A 16,004-nucleotide genomic window follows, 5' to 3' on the forward strand; every position below is an offset into this window, starting at 1 on the left:
TCAGTGATGTGCCAAAATTACGAAAACCACATAATATCCTCAGAAGAATGAAGAAAAAGAGTTATATTTTCAATTAATTAGTTATTTATTATTATTATTTTTTTCATGTGTTGAGAAGAATTTTCAAGAAGGAATTAAAGCAAATGGTGAAAACGTTAATATGGACTGGTGTACTATATGGCTTAGAGATATGGACACTGGGAAGGGAGGAGATTAGATGGCTAGAAGCATTCGAGATGTGGGTGTGAAGAAGAATGGAAAGGACAAAATGGATGAACAGGGGTGAGTAATAAGTGTTGAGGAAAGTAGGTGAAGAGAGAACGTTAGGAAAAGAACCAAGAAGACAAAAGAACTTTATAGGACATGTATTGAGAAGGGAAAGCATGTTCAGGAAAGTGATTGAGGGAAAGATGTGTGGGAAGAGAGCTGTTAAGAGAAGAAGAGGAAATTATGTGGACTTAAAAGAAAAGCACAAGATAGAGAAGCACGGAGCCCTGAACCTGCCCGAGAGCAGAACACTATAAGAAGAAGAATATTTTGACACACGCACGTGCGTGCACACAAACGTGCATGCAAGCACTAACGTACATAAATGTGCACGCAAGCACTAATGCACACAGTCAAATCTCATTAAATACAAAGTTCAAGGGACCGAAATTTTCACGTTTTGTAACAACGAGATTTGTATTAATGAGGTTTGCAAAAGTGTCAATTTTACTTCTTTTTTTTTTTTTTTTTTTTTGGTACATACTATATATCTAAGAATAATAATCAAAAATATAAAAAAAATTTATTTAGATTAATAAAATAAAATGATAAAAACAAAAGCCTTGTCTAACAATACAGTAATAGGAATAACACATTTTATGATATATACAATACTTTAGTATCAAGTAAAAAGAATTACAATCTTAATATAAAAGGAGACATACGAACCATTAAATTTTTGATAAATTAATCTAATTTAAAGAAAGGATCCAATGTTCTTTGCACGGTTTTTGGCCTATGTGCATTTTTAACTACAGCACAGACTATCAAATGCAATAGTTTTTTCTTTATCAACATTACTGCAGGCCAACACATTCTCTGTTATGCTCAATGCATTTTGGGCATCTTTTTTAGATGGCTGCACGTGTGTGCATGCTTCACTTTCACTAGTAACAAAAACACAATTGTTTTGCTTGGTGCTCAGTGACTCTTCTGGTGTTGCATTGCTGTAATAGAAATTTCATCATTCACCTTCACAAATTCTTCATATTTGCCAATAAAATCTCGAGCCCGTCACCACCAAATACAGAGGATGCGGAAAGGTCAGGGAATGACCACCGCATATTCCCGGAGCAATATGGCCTTAGTTGCTAATGCTCCTAAAAACCAAATAACAACAACAGCCAATAAAATCAATATGCGTCTTCAAATTCCCCCATTCCTCAATGTTGCTATCACATTCATTTGCTGGACCATGTTTTTTGATGATATTGTCTCCAAAGCCAATCTTTCTGAAGCAGTTGATTATTACACTTGAGGCAATACTGTCCCAAGCAATAACAAGATTGCGGTAGCATCCAAGACATTTGGCTGCAAATTGTTCCCTCCTATGTTGTGTATGAAGTACCTTATCAGACAGTCTCTATATGCTCTCGTGATAGCATGTAGAGCCTTTCCTTTGCAATGTCCATTTTTCTTCATTCCATCCTTATCAGCCTCTTGTATAATTTTCAGTTTAAATTTTCAGGCTTAATTCCTCCTTTTACATTTTTCACCATAACACCGCTAGATGAAATTTAATATAAACATACTTTAAATTAATTTAAAGAAAAGTTCCAAAAAAGACATCAGCTCATGTAAAATGGCACAAAAAATAGATTAAACTCTAGCAAAAGACTCTTTGAACTGGCGTAACAGTTGCAACTGACAATTAACATATTTTTCCTAATTACATAAATACTGTACCTGAAAGCTTAAAACAGTAAAGCAATGTTTCTTTTGACACGGGCTTGTGTTATATAAATACACATTACATTAACTTTGTTTCACAGCTTACATATACTTTTATTACACATATTTTAGGTTTCAGGTACATGCCCAGTATTTATGTAATTAGAAAAGATATGTTAATTGTCAGTTGCAACTGTTACGCCAGTTCAAAGAGTCTTTTGCTAGAGTTTAATCTATTTTTTGTGCCATTTTACATGAGCTGATGTCTTTTAAACAAATTTAAAGTTTGTTTATATTAAATCTCATCTAGCAGTGTTATGGTGAAAAATAGAGCTTTTCACGTGCACACTTTTTGCTTTTCTCAAGGCGAGGCTAACTGCTAATGCATCATGCTACAAAGTGATTGACAGGTCTGTCTCAAAGATGCTTTGATATATAGACAGTGCAATAAGAAGGATAGATACATTAACTTTTACGAACTCGTAATTTTTTAGTCTTTAAATTTTTCTATATATAAAAGAATATTTTGGAAAATAGTGCTTTTAATTTTTAGTGTTTTTAATTTTAGAATTCTACCTGTCTCAAAGCAGCAATTTAGTTTTTTAAAAAGTTTCTTCAGCTATTAGCAATGTTGTTAATAATGACAGACAGAAAAAAGAAAGATCGTAATAAAAAATCAAAGTTCTTAAGAGTATGAAACAGCACTTAAAAATCCTGATATCGAAGAAAACAAAGCAATTATTAAAAATATGAAAATAAGTTAAAAGCTTCACAATTAAGGAAAGAAACGAAAAGAGCAAAAAAAAAAATGAATCACAAATTGTTGATAGCTCCACTGATACTCCAATCATTGATAAAAAAGAAAAAAATCATTTGAGAATGAAAGAATCCAGAAAAAAAGAATGAAGCTTTAGATACAGCACTTAACAATCATGATAATGATGAAAACAAAGCAATTACACCTAATTCTGTTTTTACATGATAGATACGTTCCTGAAAAATTCATGTAAAAAAAGACATTGTATTTATGGAAGAAAAGAAGATTGGTTCCGGACCTAAAAAATCAGTAAAAATAATTTAAAAAAAAACACAAAAATATTTGTTTTAAGCTTATTATTTTATTTCAACAAAATACACATGTAATAATATGTAATGAAAATGTATTAAAGTAAATTTGTATGCATATGAAATGAAAAAAATTCTTCATGAACAAAAAAAATCAGTTTTACACATAACAAAATTTTATTCGTTTTTACTTTCTGATAATAAACGGCGTATATGTTTGCATACGACTGGAATATCACTGCTATCACTAGAAATGTTGTGAACATCGTTTTCTTCCTCTATTAATGAAATTCTTTTTGTGATCTCTTGAGCAAAATCAGCACAAGTCTCCTCTGATGCTGATGTTTCACCGGTTTTACGAATGAATTCAGTTATTAATCGTTGTGTTTGTGTTTTGGTTAGGCCATTATATAATTCTCTGTAAGAGGCTGTCAACAACTTCAGTTCATGTTGAAACTTCCCAGTGCGTTCCTCATTAGGGTCATGTTTGACAAAATGATTACCTAATTTTCTGGCCAGTTCCAGACCTTCTTTTATTAAATCTGCATTTAGAACAGGATCATTTTCTTCATTATCACTACGTTCTATGGGATAAGGAGTTCCTTATACAATAGACCCCATAGACAATCTCTAATATTTCATCTTTGCTTAGGGCTTTGTCGGTTAACAATTCATCAATATCTTCAAACGATAAATCATTGAATCCTTCTCCACCAATTTTGTGTGCCATTGTAATGATGTTGGGAAATTTGGTCGTATTAGGGATGATGGGATTTTTGCTTTTTACACATTGTGGCCAAAACGCTTTCCAACACGCATTTAAAGTTGCTGGTTCTAATCCAACTTGATTGATACAATCCATAATTGAGAATTTCTTCCACACATCAATGACTGTTAGTGTTTCATCATTCAGTTTGTCCAAAACGTGTTGGAATGTTCGTTTTACGTGGTATGTTTTAATTGTCGCAATTATACCTTGGTCTAGCGGTTGTATCAAAGATGTAGTATTAGGTGGCAGAAATAAAATTTGTACGTTTGGGTGTTCCAAGACAGGATGGCCGGGTGCATTGTCAAGAATCAGAAGAACTTTAAATTCGAGACCTTTCAAATTCATATAACGTCTGACTTCTGGGACGAAACATTTGTTGAACCATTCTGTAAAGATAGCAGTGGTCACCCAGGCCTCCTTGTTTGCCATCCAGTGAACAGGCAGTTTATTGATATCTACACCTTTCATTGAACTTGGGTTTAGGGCTCGATCTACCAGCAGTGGTTTCAACATACGATCTCCTGAAGCGTTGGAGGAAAATAATAAGGTCACACGATCCTTAGCTACCTTAAAAGCACCAGCAGTTTTTTGCGATTTGGCTACATACATTCTGGTCGGCATTCATTTCCAGAAGAAACCAGTTTCATCTGCATTCCACACTTGATCAGGAGTGTATCCTCCATCTTCAATAATTTTTGCAAGTTCCTGTGGGAATACTTTAGCAGCTGATTCATCTGCAAATGCAGTTTCACCTTTAATTTTTATATTATGAAGAGCATTCCTTTTAAGAAACCCTGTCATCCAACCTGTACTAGCAGAAAATTCATACTTTCTGTTTAACTGAGATGAAGTGCTTGGCTCCTTTTCTTTAATCTGTCTGTAAATTCTTAGTGCTGTTTGCTTGATGGCATTTCTATCTACTGGTACTCTTTTTTTGTGACTGATCTACTATCCATATTACCAGAGCCTTTCCATTTTTTCCTTGACAATATCTCTTGTATATGATGATGAATTAACACTTACTTTTGTTCCAGAACATACCGACTTCCTAATTGCAGCTTCATTTTTCTTAATAGTTCTTACCGTAGCTTCACGTACACCAAAATGCTTTCCTACAGACGTAGCCCCTTGTCCAGTTGCAAGATGATCTAAAATTTTAATTTTAAGTTCCAAAGAAATCGCTTTCCTTTTCATTTTGGTAATAGGCGAATTATTCGACATTATATAAGGGCTACCGAAAAATATCTCAGTTATAATTAATAAAAAAGGTATGAAAAATTTGTAAACTTACAGTTTATTGACTATCGACAAAATTAATAAATTTATATGTGCACAAATTTCACTAAAGATTCTTTCACTTTGAAATAGAGCTTACTACTAAATGTCTTCCGAAGATACAATGCACGAATACCGTAGATGTGCACCAAATTCAATAAAAATTTTGGTCATTCATAGATACCTAGATGTACACATTGGTAAACAAAAGCACGCGTTTCAAAATGCACACACTAGCTGCTATCCAATCTATTGGTGCGTGTAATATAGAAATGATACTAATATGCCACAAATAAAAAAATTTTTCTTAGAATTTAGGCAAAAAAAAATTCATAGAAATCGTGTTAAATCAAAATGACTTGCGTAAAAAAAAATGAAATATTTATTTTGAATTCGTGTTAAATCAAATTCATGTAAAAAAAAGTTCGTGCAAAAACAGAATTAGGTTTATTGATAAATTTGAAAATAAGATTTCCAAGAAATCGCAATCTGATCATAAAAGATAAAACATAAAAGATACCAAGAAAGCAAAAAATAGAGATTCCTGAAAATATTTGCAGTTCAGGGAATTTAATACATGATGTTTTTGGAAGTATTGAAACTCCTTTGGAAGAAAAGTTTCAATGTGCAGTTTTAGCTACAACAAATAATACTGTTAAGTCGCTGAATAAAAAAAAAAATTATCAAAAATTATTCCAGGAGAATTGAAAATAGTTTATTCATCAGACCAAATTATGCCGGATACAACTCTGTAACACCCAAAACACTTTATTCTCTGGAGCCTTCAGGTTTACATCTGCATAAATTACTATTAAAGGTAAATGCAATTGTTATGGTTTTAAGAAACTTGGATGTGAAAAATGAAATTTGCACAAAAATGAAATTGCTACAAGACACCGTGTAGTGGAAATAAGGAAATGTTTGGTTTGTGAACACGTCACAGGTGACAGCTGGATCGAAAGCATATATTCCACTGATTCATATGTATTCATATGAATACATATGAATATAATGAAGGGGAATATAACTTCATTTTTCAACGGACATAGTTTCCAATGAAATTGGCTTTTAGTATGACAAAAAAAAGTCAGGGTCAAACATTATGTAAGGTTGGTGTTGACTTAACATCACCATGTTTTTCGCATGGACAATTCTATGTTGTATTAAGTAGAGTGAAGGCAGCTAAAAATCTTTGTGTTAATGGAAACCGAATCAAAGAACAATATAAAAAAAAAAAAAAAAATTGGACAAGAAATGTTCTTTATAATCACATATATAAATGATGGTTTGTTAAATTTGTTTTTAGATAAAATAATATAATATAATTTTTGTACATCTTTTGATTATTAGAAGGGAGTGTAGGGGGTTCCCCCCACTAAAAATAATTAAAATATAAAAATGTATAATTCAGGTTCATGTGACACAAGTCAGAGAGGAGCGAAGCGACCTTCTGACTTCTATATTTACATAGAAAGGCCTATCCTTTTGCATGTTTCGTATAAACAAGTACTTTTTATAAACCAAGTTTGTGTTAATGAGATTTTATTGTGTGTGTACATATATATATATATATATATTTTTTTTTTTTTTTTTTGAATAATGGCCTTAAAAGTTAGAATGAAATAAGAAGATAAATAAATATAAAGATTTGGTGATGTTTCATGTCTCTCAGAACTGGTACCTTACAAGGAGGGTACTGCTAAATTATTATATAATTGGCTTTATATTTTAATTTTAAAATGGATTTATTATTAATTGGGTTTAATTGAACTTCTAAATTATTTGGAGAATTTTGGCTACACTTCAGTCTTGTTACCTTTATTTTCCCCCTCCCTGTTGATTTAATTTTTATGTTAATTTTTTGCTCTACAGTTCTGCTATGCTACTGGCTTATATATTAATTTGATTTTGATTTTTTTATATTAATTATTGATATTATATATATATATATATATAGAAAAATAGTTATATTTTTAATTAGTTCAATTAAAAACTTTATCTGGGGATAGCAGTAAAGTAGCCGGAGTGGCACATAAGAAAATAAAACAAAAGGAAGAAAAAAAACTGATGTTATTGTACTGTAAAAACATATGTATTTTGTAGTCTTGGTTATTATAGTTGACCTCATTTGTGCTGATCCTTTTTTTCTTGTATTCTTGTATTCTGTCTTTGTCCTTTATTATTGTGTTCACTGTTGATACTGACAAATCTAAATAACTACGTGATACTTGTTGATGTTTGACCATTTTCATATATCCTTATTATTTTAATTTTCTGATCCAAATCAATTGTTTTCCTTTTCTTGGTCGATTTACTGCTGTCACTTATTCTCTTAAGTCTGCACCACAATAATGGTCAAAATGAAATGTTCTGTTACTTCATGGGAGCTCACATTTTATTAAAGCACATTTCTGGAGGTCACTACCGTAAAACAAAAAGAATATGCAGTTTCTGGTTTATTGGGCTTTTCTGTTAGTGCAGTTAATTATAAATGGGTTGTAAACTTGATCTTATTGCATTTGCGATAAATACTGATAGCTGGAATTCTATGGGTTTTTATGTTATGGTGAAATGTGTGTCCCCTCCACTGAAATCTTCAGTCATAAAAAAAAAAAAAAAAAAATACCCATAAATTTTCAGAATCTTCTCTTCATTCCTATTTTTTAAGCTTGTTACTCCGATCTCACTGTGCAATTTGTGCATGCCATGTTATCATTATCGATTTGCTTTTTTTTTTTTTTTTTACTGTTTTAAATTTTACAATCCTTAAAAAAAAAAAGAATAAAAAAAAATACTTAACTCCGAAGTTCATAACTCGGGCTTACGTAAGTTGGGGACTTACTGTATTTGTTTATTACAGAATTCAATTAATATGTATTACAAAGCCCATTTTTATCCCAATAGAAATAATGTCATTTTGTTTGGTTAATGCAAAGTGATTTTATTATATTAACCATACGGTGAAATACAAGTTTAGCCCAGTTGTCCTTTTATTGCTCTGCCACCAGCTTGCATGTGACCACCCAGTTCTACATTTCCTAGAGGATAGCATTGATTTGCTAATTTACTTTTCTGTTTACAGTACACTGCTGAACAAAAAAAAAATCTGCTGTCTCACCACTGTTAAGTAGAAACTTATACACCAATAATCCAGAAAAAGTTCATCTAAGTGGCAATTAAGCTGGCAGGATCAGCATAACAAGCTTCAAAATATCAAACCAACTCTCAAATAATAGCCTTCAAGCTTCAAATTAAATTGCTGGAGATAATATTAGTTTGTCTGTGAATAGATCACACAAATATTACCTATGCTTTCTTTTAAGAGCAAAGGACCCCCCCCCCCAGTGTCATCACTGTAATATGGTGTTTAGTCAGCATATCTTCACTGAATGCAGAAAATATTCAACCAATATCTCTTCACAATAGCCACAATTGAGGTCCCACCCACACTTACCTCATTTTTGGGTAATGGAAAAAATGTCTCAAACATTTTCACCTTTCTAAAAATGATTACCATAAACTACCTCTTTTAGCTAATAAATCAAAATTAAGTTTCTGATACTAGTTTTGCAAATTTATCTCTATTCCTGAACTGGATAACCTACATACTTAGTATATGTATGGCCATAGGTGCTGAAGTGCCAAAACAACTTCAAATAAACATGATGAATCCACTGACCATGTTGTTTTCACATTTGCACACAATTTACAATTCCCATAGTACAGACGGCAGTATGATTTATTGAACCAGCAGATCTTTACAAATAATTTCCAGTTAGTATTCCTGGCACAATGTAGGTTGTGCTAATTTCATGTGATATTAGGTTGAAAAGGGGAGAGGTGGGTTTTAGGAATCTGATTCACTTTATAATTTTATTCTTTATTCTTACAATATATTGGATAACAAGAATAACTATCTTTAGTAACAGCAGTCTCGTTATCAGTAGAAAACCCACACTACCTCATTTTCTATGCATAGTGAGGTGAAGTGACAGAAATTGAAGCCGAAACCAAAGCTACAGGAAAAAATAAAAGAACAATCAGTGGTACACTTTGTATACTAACATGAAGCAATAATGAATTTTTTTACAGCTATACTTCTCCAGTTAAAAGAAAAAGTAATCAATGATGCAGATTGAAACTGAAGGCCATACTCCTGAAATTTTAAAATTCGCAATGAGGTAATTCACAATGATGCTATTCTGATTAGATATTTGATATTTTAAATTTTTTTATTTTTATTTATGGTTGTTTAACACACTGCAACCACAAAACAGTTAAAGATAAATGTTAAAACTTATAACTTAATCATAATTTCTGTTGTAGGAGTTTTGAGCGAAATCTTCAGACCTATAAAATGCTGACAAGATTACGCCCTCCAAGGTCTGCAGTGAATGCTGCTGTTGCTAATAAGGTAAAGTTAGCAATTTTATAGTTTCACTTGCCTTCTAATTATTAGGATGTTTCAAGCTAAATATCCTAGTTGAAAAAGTATATATGAGATGTAATCCAAGTTCTTGGATTTTTCACTTTGCTATTATTCCTTGCAAAAATAGCTTGCTTGCTTGAGACGTGATGTAGTGAGTCCAGCAATTCTGCCACTGTTTAAAGTGTTATTTATAGTTTGATGATCTCCTCGGTATGTATGCAGGTTTTACTAAATATCTGTCTTTTGAATTCAAAAGTTTAGTTTAGGAATAGGGAGATAGCTGGCAAATACAGAAAATGGTGAACTGTAATCATGTTATTCTTTGCCAGAAATTGTCACACATTTAGACTGGTATGAGCAAGAACATTGTTTTTATGCAATAACTAGTCTCAAGCATGCTATTTTTCACATTTTTGAGTCCATCTTAAATATAATTTTGAATGTCTTTATAGAAATTCTGAGTGACGGTTTGGCTTAGTGGATTGAATAAGCCAACAAATATTTGTGGGATTATTCCATCAGTATCATAAAAACAACCACCTTGTGCTTGACACTCAAGCAAGACCTGCTTATGCCAGCATGAATGTGCAGCAATTTTTGTCCTAGACTTCTATCAACTGATTAAGAACATGGCTATAGCCTGCTCACTGTCTGTATTCCTTAGATTTACTTTCCAATGGTTTACGCTTATACTTTAAACCAAAACTTGCACTGAAAGTTGGGCGCGCCTCCGTAGCCAGGTGGGAAGGAGCAGCAGTGCGTAGCACACGCTTCTTGATTAGACCGGGGTTCGAGCCCGTCACCACCAAATGCAGAGGATCCGGAAAGGTCAGGGAATGACCACCGCATATCCCCGAAGCAATATGGCCTTAGTTGCTAATGCTCCTAAAAACCAAATAACAAACAAACAACAACATAACAGCACTGAAAGTTTGGAGATCTCATGATGTTTGTAGATCCATGAGTAATCATAAGGGATTAAAAAAAAAAACCAAAACAGGGTTCCAGAAATGTATCCAACAGCAGCAGAATCACTGGAGTGTCCAGATTCAAGTCGTGCAAGGAATAATTTGAGGATGAGAGCATGGAGTTCTTTGTAAGTGACAATTTTTAATGCAGTACGGGAACATTTTGGTTCATTCATATTGAAGTTTCTTTTTTTCCTGTTAGAGCAAAAAAATCTAAATCGTGTACTTTTTTTAGTCTGTGAAGACTGATAAAAAGGTAAGGCAAAATAGTGGTTAGCTTAGAAACTGAAAATGAGTTTTTCTTTCATTGCATTAAATAACATTTGGTTTTTAGTTTTTAACTTCTAATCAAGTAACAGCTGTGATTTCTCTTTATAGTTGAAATGCTTATGTATATTATAAATATTATAACCCAATCTACTATTTTGTTTCCCATGGGTTAGTACATATAGTAAAGCATTTTAATTCATTGTATATAAATTGTTTACATTATCTCTCTCATTTGGTGTGTAATATTGAATATCTATAGTAATTGTAATAGTATTCACCATATAGTGCAAGGAAGCCACAGGCTTTTGTTGCATTAGCAAAAAAAAAACAAAAAAAAAAAAAAAAACAGTAGATAAGAAAATACAAATTATATGCTTCCTTCCTCACACAGGTAACTATCCAGTTGATTTCAAACTGTCAGCCTTAACTACCTGTGAGGGCAATTTGTTCCAGCAATCAATGACTGACTAAAAGAAAACTTCCTACAATCTAATCTAAACCTCCTTTGCACAACCAAGACTTGTTGAACGTTTTCAACTGAATCACTGCAAGTGATTCCAGTAAGGCTTCCAGTGGATCTTCAAGTAGCACTGAATGCATTAATGGACTGCACTAGAAAAAAACATAAGGAGATCAATCTTGGATATAACTTCATGTCCTGAGATGGGCATAATCTATACTAGAGCAGATCAGAAATTTGAAAAAGAAAGAATATTAGACCAGTTGAAAGATATCTGGCAAGGGAGGGGGGAGCTCTCTGAGCAATATTTATGTTCCTACCAAATGTCAGAATTTTAGATGTAAGAAAGAAATCATGGCACTAGTTTAGTATGAATGCTGCATTTTTATTGACAGGACATGGCTTGGCTAGTAGATTGTCAACTAGGATTGATTGACAGTGGATTATGCTCATGTGGGAATAAGGAAACTACTGAGCACATAATGTTGAATTTTGATAATTATGTGGACATTCAAATGGAATTAGAAATATCTCTGGGCCAACTAGAGTATAGTATAGTATTTGGATCATGTTCACAGATAGGAAGCTATTCACTTTAACAAATTTGTTGCTGATGTCTTTAATAAGAGGAACAGGTTGAAGCTGGATAGTAGGGGACCCCCTTCCCAGTGGAAGGGATGGAAACCCAGTCCAATAGGATTGGTGAGAAGTGCTAATACTGACTAAAGCCTAATTCCTCTAGAATGGGGCTAAATGGTTATATTCCTCCTGAGTGATGTTGTGTTATGAGTTGTATTAATTTTAACTAGCATAATGTTTTACACCGCATAGTATAATTTAAGTTGACATTTCAAACCATGTATAAGCTTTGGCTTAGATAGTGAGGCAACACGAGGTATCTGGAATGAACTCATGTAATTTGTATTTATGATCCCTAGTTCTGGAATTCTTTATAACAGTGAAAATTCCACCTTCATTCATTTTACTAATTCTGCTAACAGCATTATAAACCTCAATCAGGTCACCTTTGAGGTGTCTGGTTGCCAAGCTCTGTAGCCCACATAATCAGTCTTTCCACATACTGTCATTCTTCTGCTGATCTCACCATTCGAGTTGCTGCTCTTTGGACCCTTTCAAAAAGCTCAATGTCTTTTTTCAGATGAGGTCTCTGTACTTGAACACAGTATTCCAAATGTGGTCTTACAATTGCCTTATACAGTAGGATTATGACCTCCCTATCTCTACAGGATAACATTTGATAATTCATCAATAGGACACTGTTTGGAAAACCTAATATCTGCCCATAGTGTAACTCCCAGATCCCTTTCCTCCTCCACTGTTTTTAATTCAAACCCACCAAGTATATAATTTATTTGTGGGTTGCTATTCCCCAAGTGTAAAACCTTGCATTTAGCAGCATTGAACTTCTCAATAGCCACTTCTCTGACCTTCTTTGAACTGTGTTAAAATCATCCTGAAGGAGTGCTGCTTGGTACTGATCATTAACAACTCTGCCAATCTTTGTCATATGCAAATTTTGACATCACACCTTCTATCCCTTCGTCAATATCATTTATGAAAATGAGAAATAAAATTGGTGTGAAGTCAGGAGTGGAGTCCCTCAAGGACTCTACTCCTGATGTTACACCAGTCTCCACTACTCCGCTCCTGATGTTACACTCCTGAAGTTACACTAATCTGAAGAATATCAATTAATCACAACCCTCTGCCTCCTGCCCTGCAGCCACCCAGCAATCTACCTTAGACTCTTACCAGTAATCCCAGTCTGTTGAAGCTTATATAGTAACCTCTCATGAGGGACCGAGTCAAATATTTTGCTAAAATCCAAATAAACTGTCAAAATTGTTCCCCAAATTCAGTCATGACTAACTGTATCAAAATAGCCTATTAAGTTAGTTAAACATGATTTTCCCTCAACAAAGCCATGTTGTGCGCCTTTCAGAATCCCATATCTGTCTAAATGTCCATGGATTGCACTCGTCATTGCCTCTAAGATTTTTCCTACCACTGAAGTCACACTTCACTCTTAAAACTACTTTTATGTATCGGCAATACATTGTCACTTCTCCAATCCTAAGGAATCTCCCCTGAGTTCAAAGATGTGCTCATAATTAACCTCAATGGTTCAATACACTCCCTCAAAACTACAGGGTACATGGCATCAACTCCAGGAGTCTTACTGGCCTTTATGCTCAAATATTTTTCTAATAAAAAATTATTTGTAATTACGACATCGCTAATTTCATATGGCACAGCCTCTTCTCAGCATGAAGGGTCTTTTATCAGTAAAAACTGATGCAAAGTACTTATTCAATTCATCCTCAACATCAGCTGGGTTATGTAAGACTTTCCCACATCTGCAAGGGTCTGATCTGATTAGGTTTCTTCTTTGTTATATTCAAATATGTACATGAAAAATTCCTTTTCCCTGTCCTTTGGCTAAGAAAGCAATGTTTCTCGTACACAGCCTTGGCCTTCTGGACCTTATTTGTGGTACTATTACAGATCAACTTGTATCTGTTGCATGCTTCAGTACTTTTCGTCACTCTCCCATGCTATCTTTTTCTGCTCTATTTGACTAGCAAGTTCTGCAGTCATCCATTTCGGCATTTTTCTCCTGCAATATTTTCTTAAAGGTATGCATATGCTCATGGCATCTGTGATTTTTTTAATTTTTTTATTTAAAAGTATTGCATAATTCAAATGTATTCACCATCCCTTGGCAATCCGTTCAACTCACAGATGTTACATATTACATTAAAAAGTCTGCTCTTCTGAATTTAAAACCTGTGCCTTTACCTTTAACTACTGCAACATCTTTCTTCATCTTGCAAGCGATTGGATGATCACTTCCTGACAATGGTTCCTGTACTTTAAGCCCTGGGATGTCATCTGATTCATGAGTAATGATGATGTCAAGAATATTCTCACCCCTAGTACTTTAACATGCTAGTACAAATAATCAAGTTTATTTAAAAAAGATTTTCCCAATGGTGAGTTTCCCCTCTCACTTATTCCAATCAATCTGGGGCAGATTAACATCATTCATAATAAGACATTCGTGCTTGCCTGCCCATTCCATCTACATGTAGACTCTCATCATACTCTTCGCGATCTTCTAGTCTGTAGATAACTCCTGTTCTCATTATACCTTTACTTCCAACTAACTCATGCCACACAGATTCTATGCTAGCAGATGTAACTTCAGACACAACAAAAGCTCTTTTTGCACTCAGGCTGCTTTTGATAGCATGACCCCAACACCCCCGCCCTCCTATCTTCTCTAAATACCATAGTGGAACTTGTCATCATCCCCAATTTCCAGGTGGCACAATGTTTCTGTCAGTTCTATTATGTCAGCATTAGTTGTCCTAACCAGGAGTTCAAATTCAGCCATTTTATTGACAACACTCTTGACATTAGTGTACACACAGTTAAGATTAAGTAATCTTCTATAGTTTACTACCCTGACACGTCCTTTGAAGTTGTTTAGGTTTGTATCCCAAGCTTTATCTTCCCCCTCATTTGAAAGATTGCTATCCTCAGAACATCTTGCCAACATTGACTGTTGTGGCAACAAACAAGAATTCATGAGGTGAGTGCAACCATTACTTATTACTAAAGAATTGTGTCAGGTCACAAAGAGTGAATATTGTTCATTGTTGGAGCAATTAAAGATATTCTGCTAGTCTATTTTGAATCTTTGCCAGTTTAATCTTTTGGATATTGATATTAGAATATATTTTAGAATGTTGCATGCTTGGCTTTAATCAGTCTCATTCATTTCTTTTCCAGTGTTTGGAAGAATGAAATTTGTATTTGTCTCATCTTGTAGTTATGCTGTTGAGGACATTTAGGAATATTTTCAACTGGAAATTATCTGGTTATGAGATGTTTACTTAACTGAAAAAGTGCTTTGTCTAATGTTGTATGGTTATTATTAATTAAAAACTTAGCAGTTAAAAAAAAACTATAAGTTGATACTTGAATATGCACATGAACAAGTAAATGGATAAAACTTTTCTTTTACGAAAAGAGGGAAATCAGAATTTCTTACAGGTAAGGAAGTAATTGAGTACAGTGTTCTGTATTTTTTATGGTGATCCCCAAACATGAAAAGTATAACAACCTATATGTTTGAGTTGAAGGTTGAAAAGACAGAAGATACTTGACAGTGGACTGGAATTTCTGTAGAGTGTAATTTTCAGGAAATGAAAGTTAAGGTTGTGAGTTTGAAGGTTGAACAGTAATTGGATATTGGCTAGTGAGACTTGTGTTCATATTGGTTTGGGAGAGAGAGAGAGGTGGAATTAGATTCCAATTCAGAAGAACAGTGCCCATGCAGAGTATTTATAGAAAAGGCATGCAGCAGAAACTGAATATCAGTGGATCAGAGAGAGAGAGAGAGAGAGAGAGAGAGAGAGAGAGAGAGAGCAGAGAGAGAGAGAGAGAGAGAGAGAGAGAGAGAGAGAGAGAGAGAGAGAGAGAGAGAGAGAGAGAGAGAGAGAGAGAGAGAGAGAGAGAGTGAGTGAGTGACGTGAGCATTTAATAGATTGGTCATATATTAACCCGACCACTATCTATTGGATATAGTCTAGCTGTTTAAGAATTTTGCCGCATCTGAGGTCCACCCCAGATATGGAAACAATAATCCATGTAGGGCAGATTTGAGAATTATATAGTCAGTAGCTAGAAGAAAAATAATGCACAGAGCTAAAAACAAAACATATCTGAGGATTTTACTTACTGTTCCAGCAGGTCTAAATCATTAGACCTGCTGGAACAGTAAGGTCTAATGATGAGGTCTCC

At 33.9% G+C, this 16,004-nt stretch overlaps 1 protein-coding gene across 2 annotated transcripts in view; it reads left to right on the plus strand.

The window, feature by feature from the left end:
* The window catches only part of LOC150080975 (ATP-dependent 6-phosphofructokinase-like), a 303,293-nt gene that overhangs the window by 173,793 nt on the left and 113,496 nt on the right, over positions 1-16,004 (plus strand). For both annotated transcript variants that reach the window (XM_090381722.1, XM_090381723.1), the window contains exon 11: positions 9,374-9,461. In XM_090381722.1, coding sequence (XP_090237848.1) covers positions 9,374-9,461 — 88 coding nt within the window. The remainder of the gene's footprint in view (positions 1-9,373; positions 9,462-16,004) is intronic.

Source organism: Mastigoproctus giganteus, chromosome 9, assembly GCF_048544385.1.
Source record: "Mastigoproctus giganteus isolate SK-2022 chromosome 9, ASM4854438v1, whole genome shotgun sequence".
Classification (NCBI taxonomy): Eukaryota; Metazoa; Arthropoda; class Arachnida; order Uropygi; family Thelyphonidae; genus Mastigoproctus; species Mastigoproctus giganteus.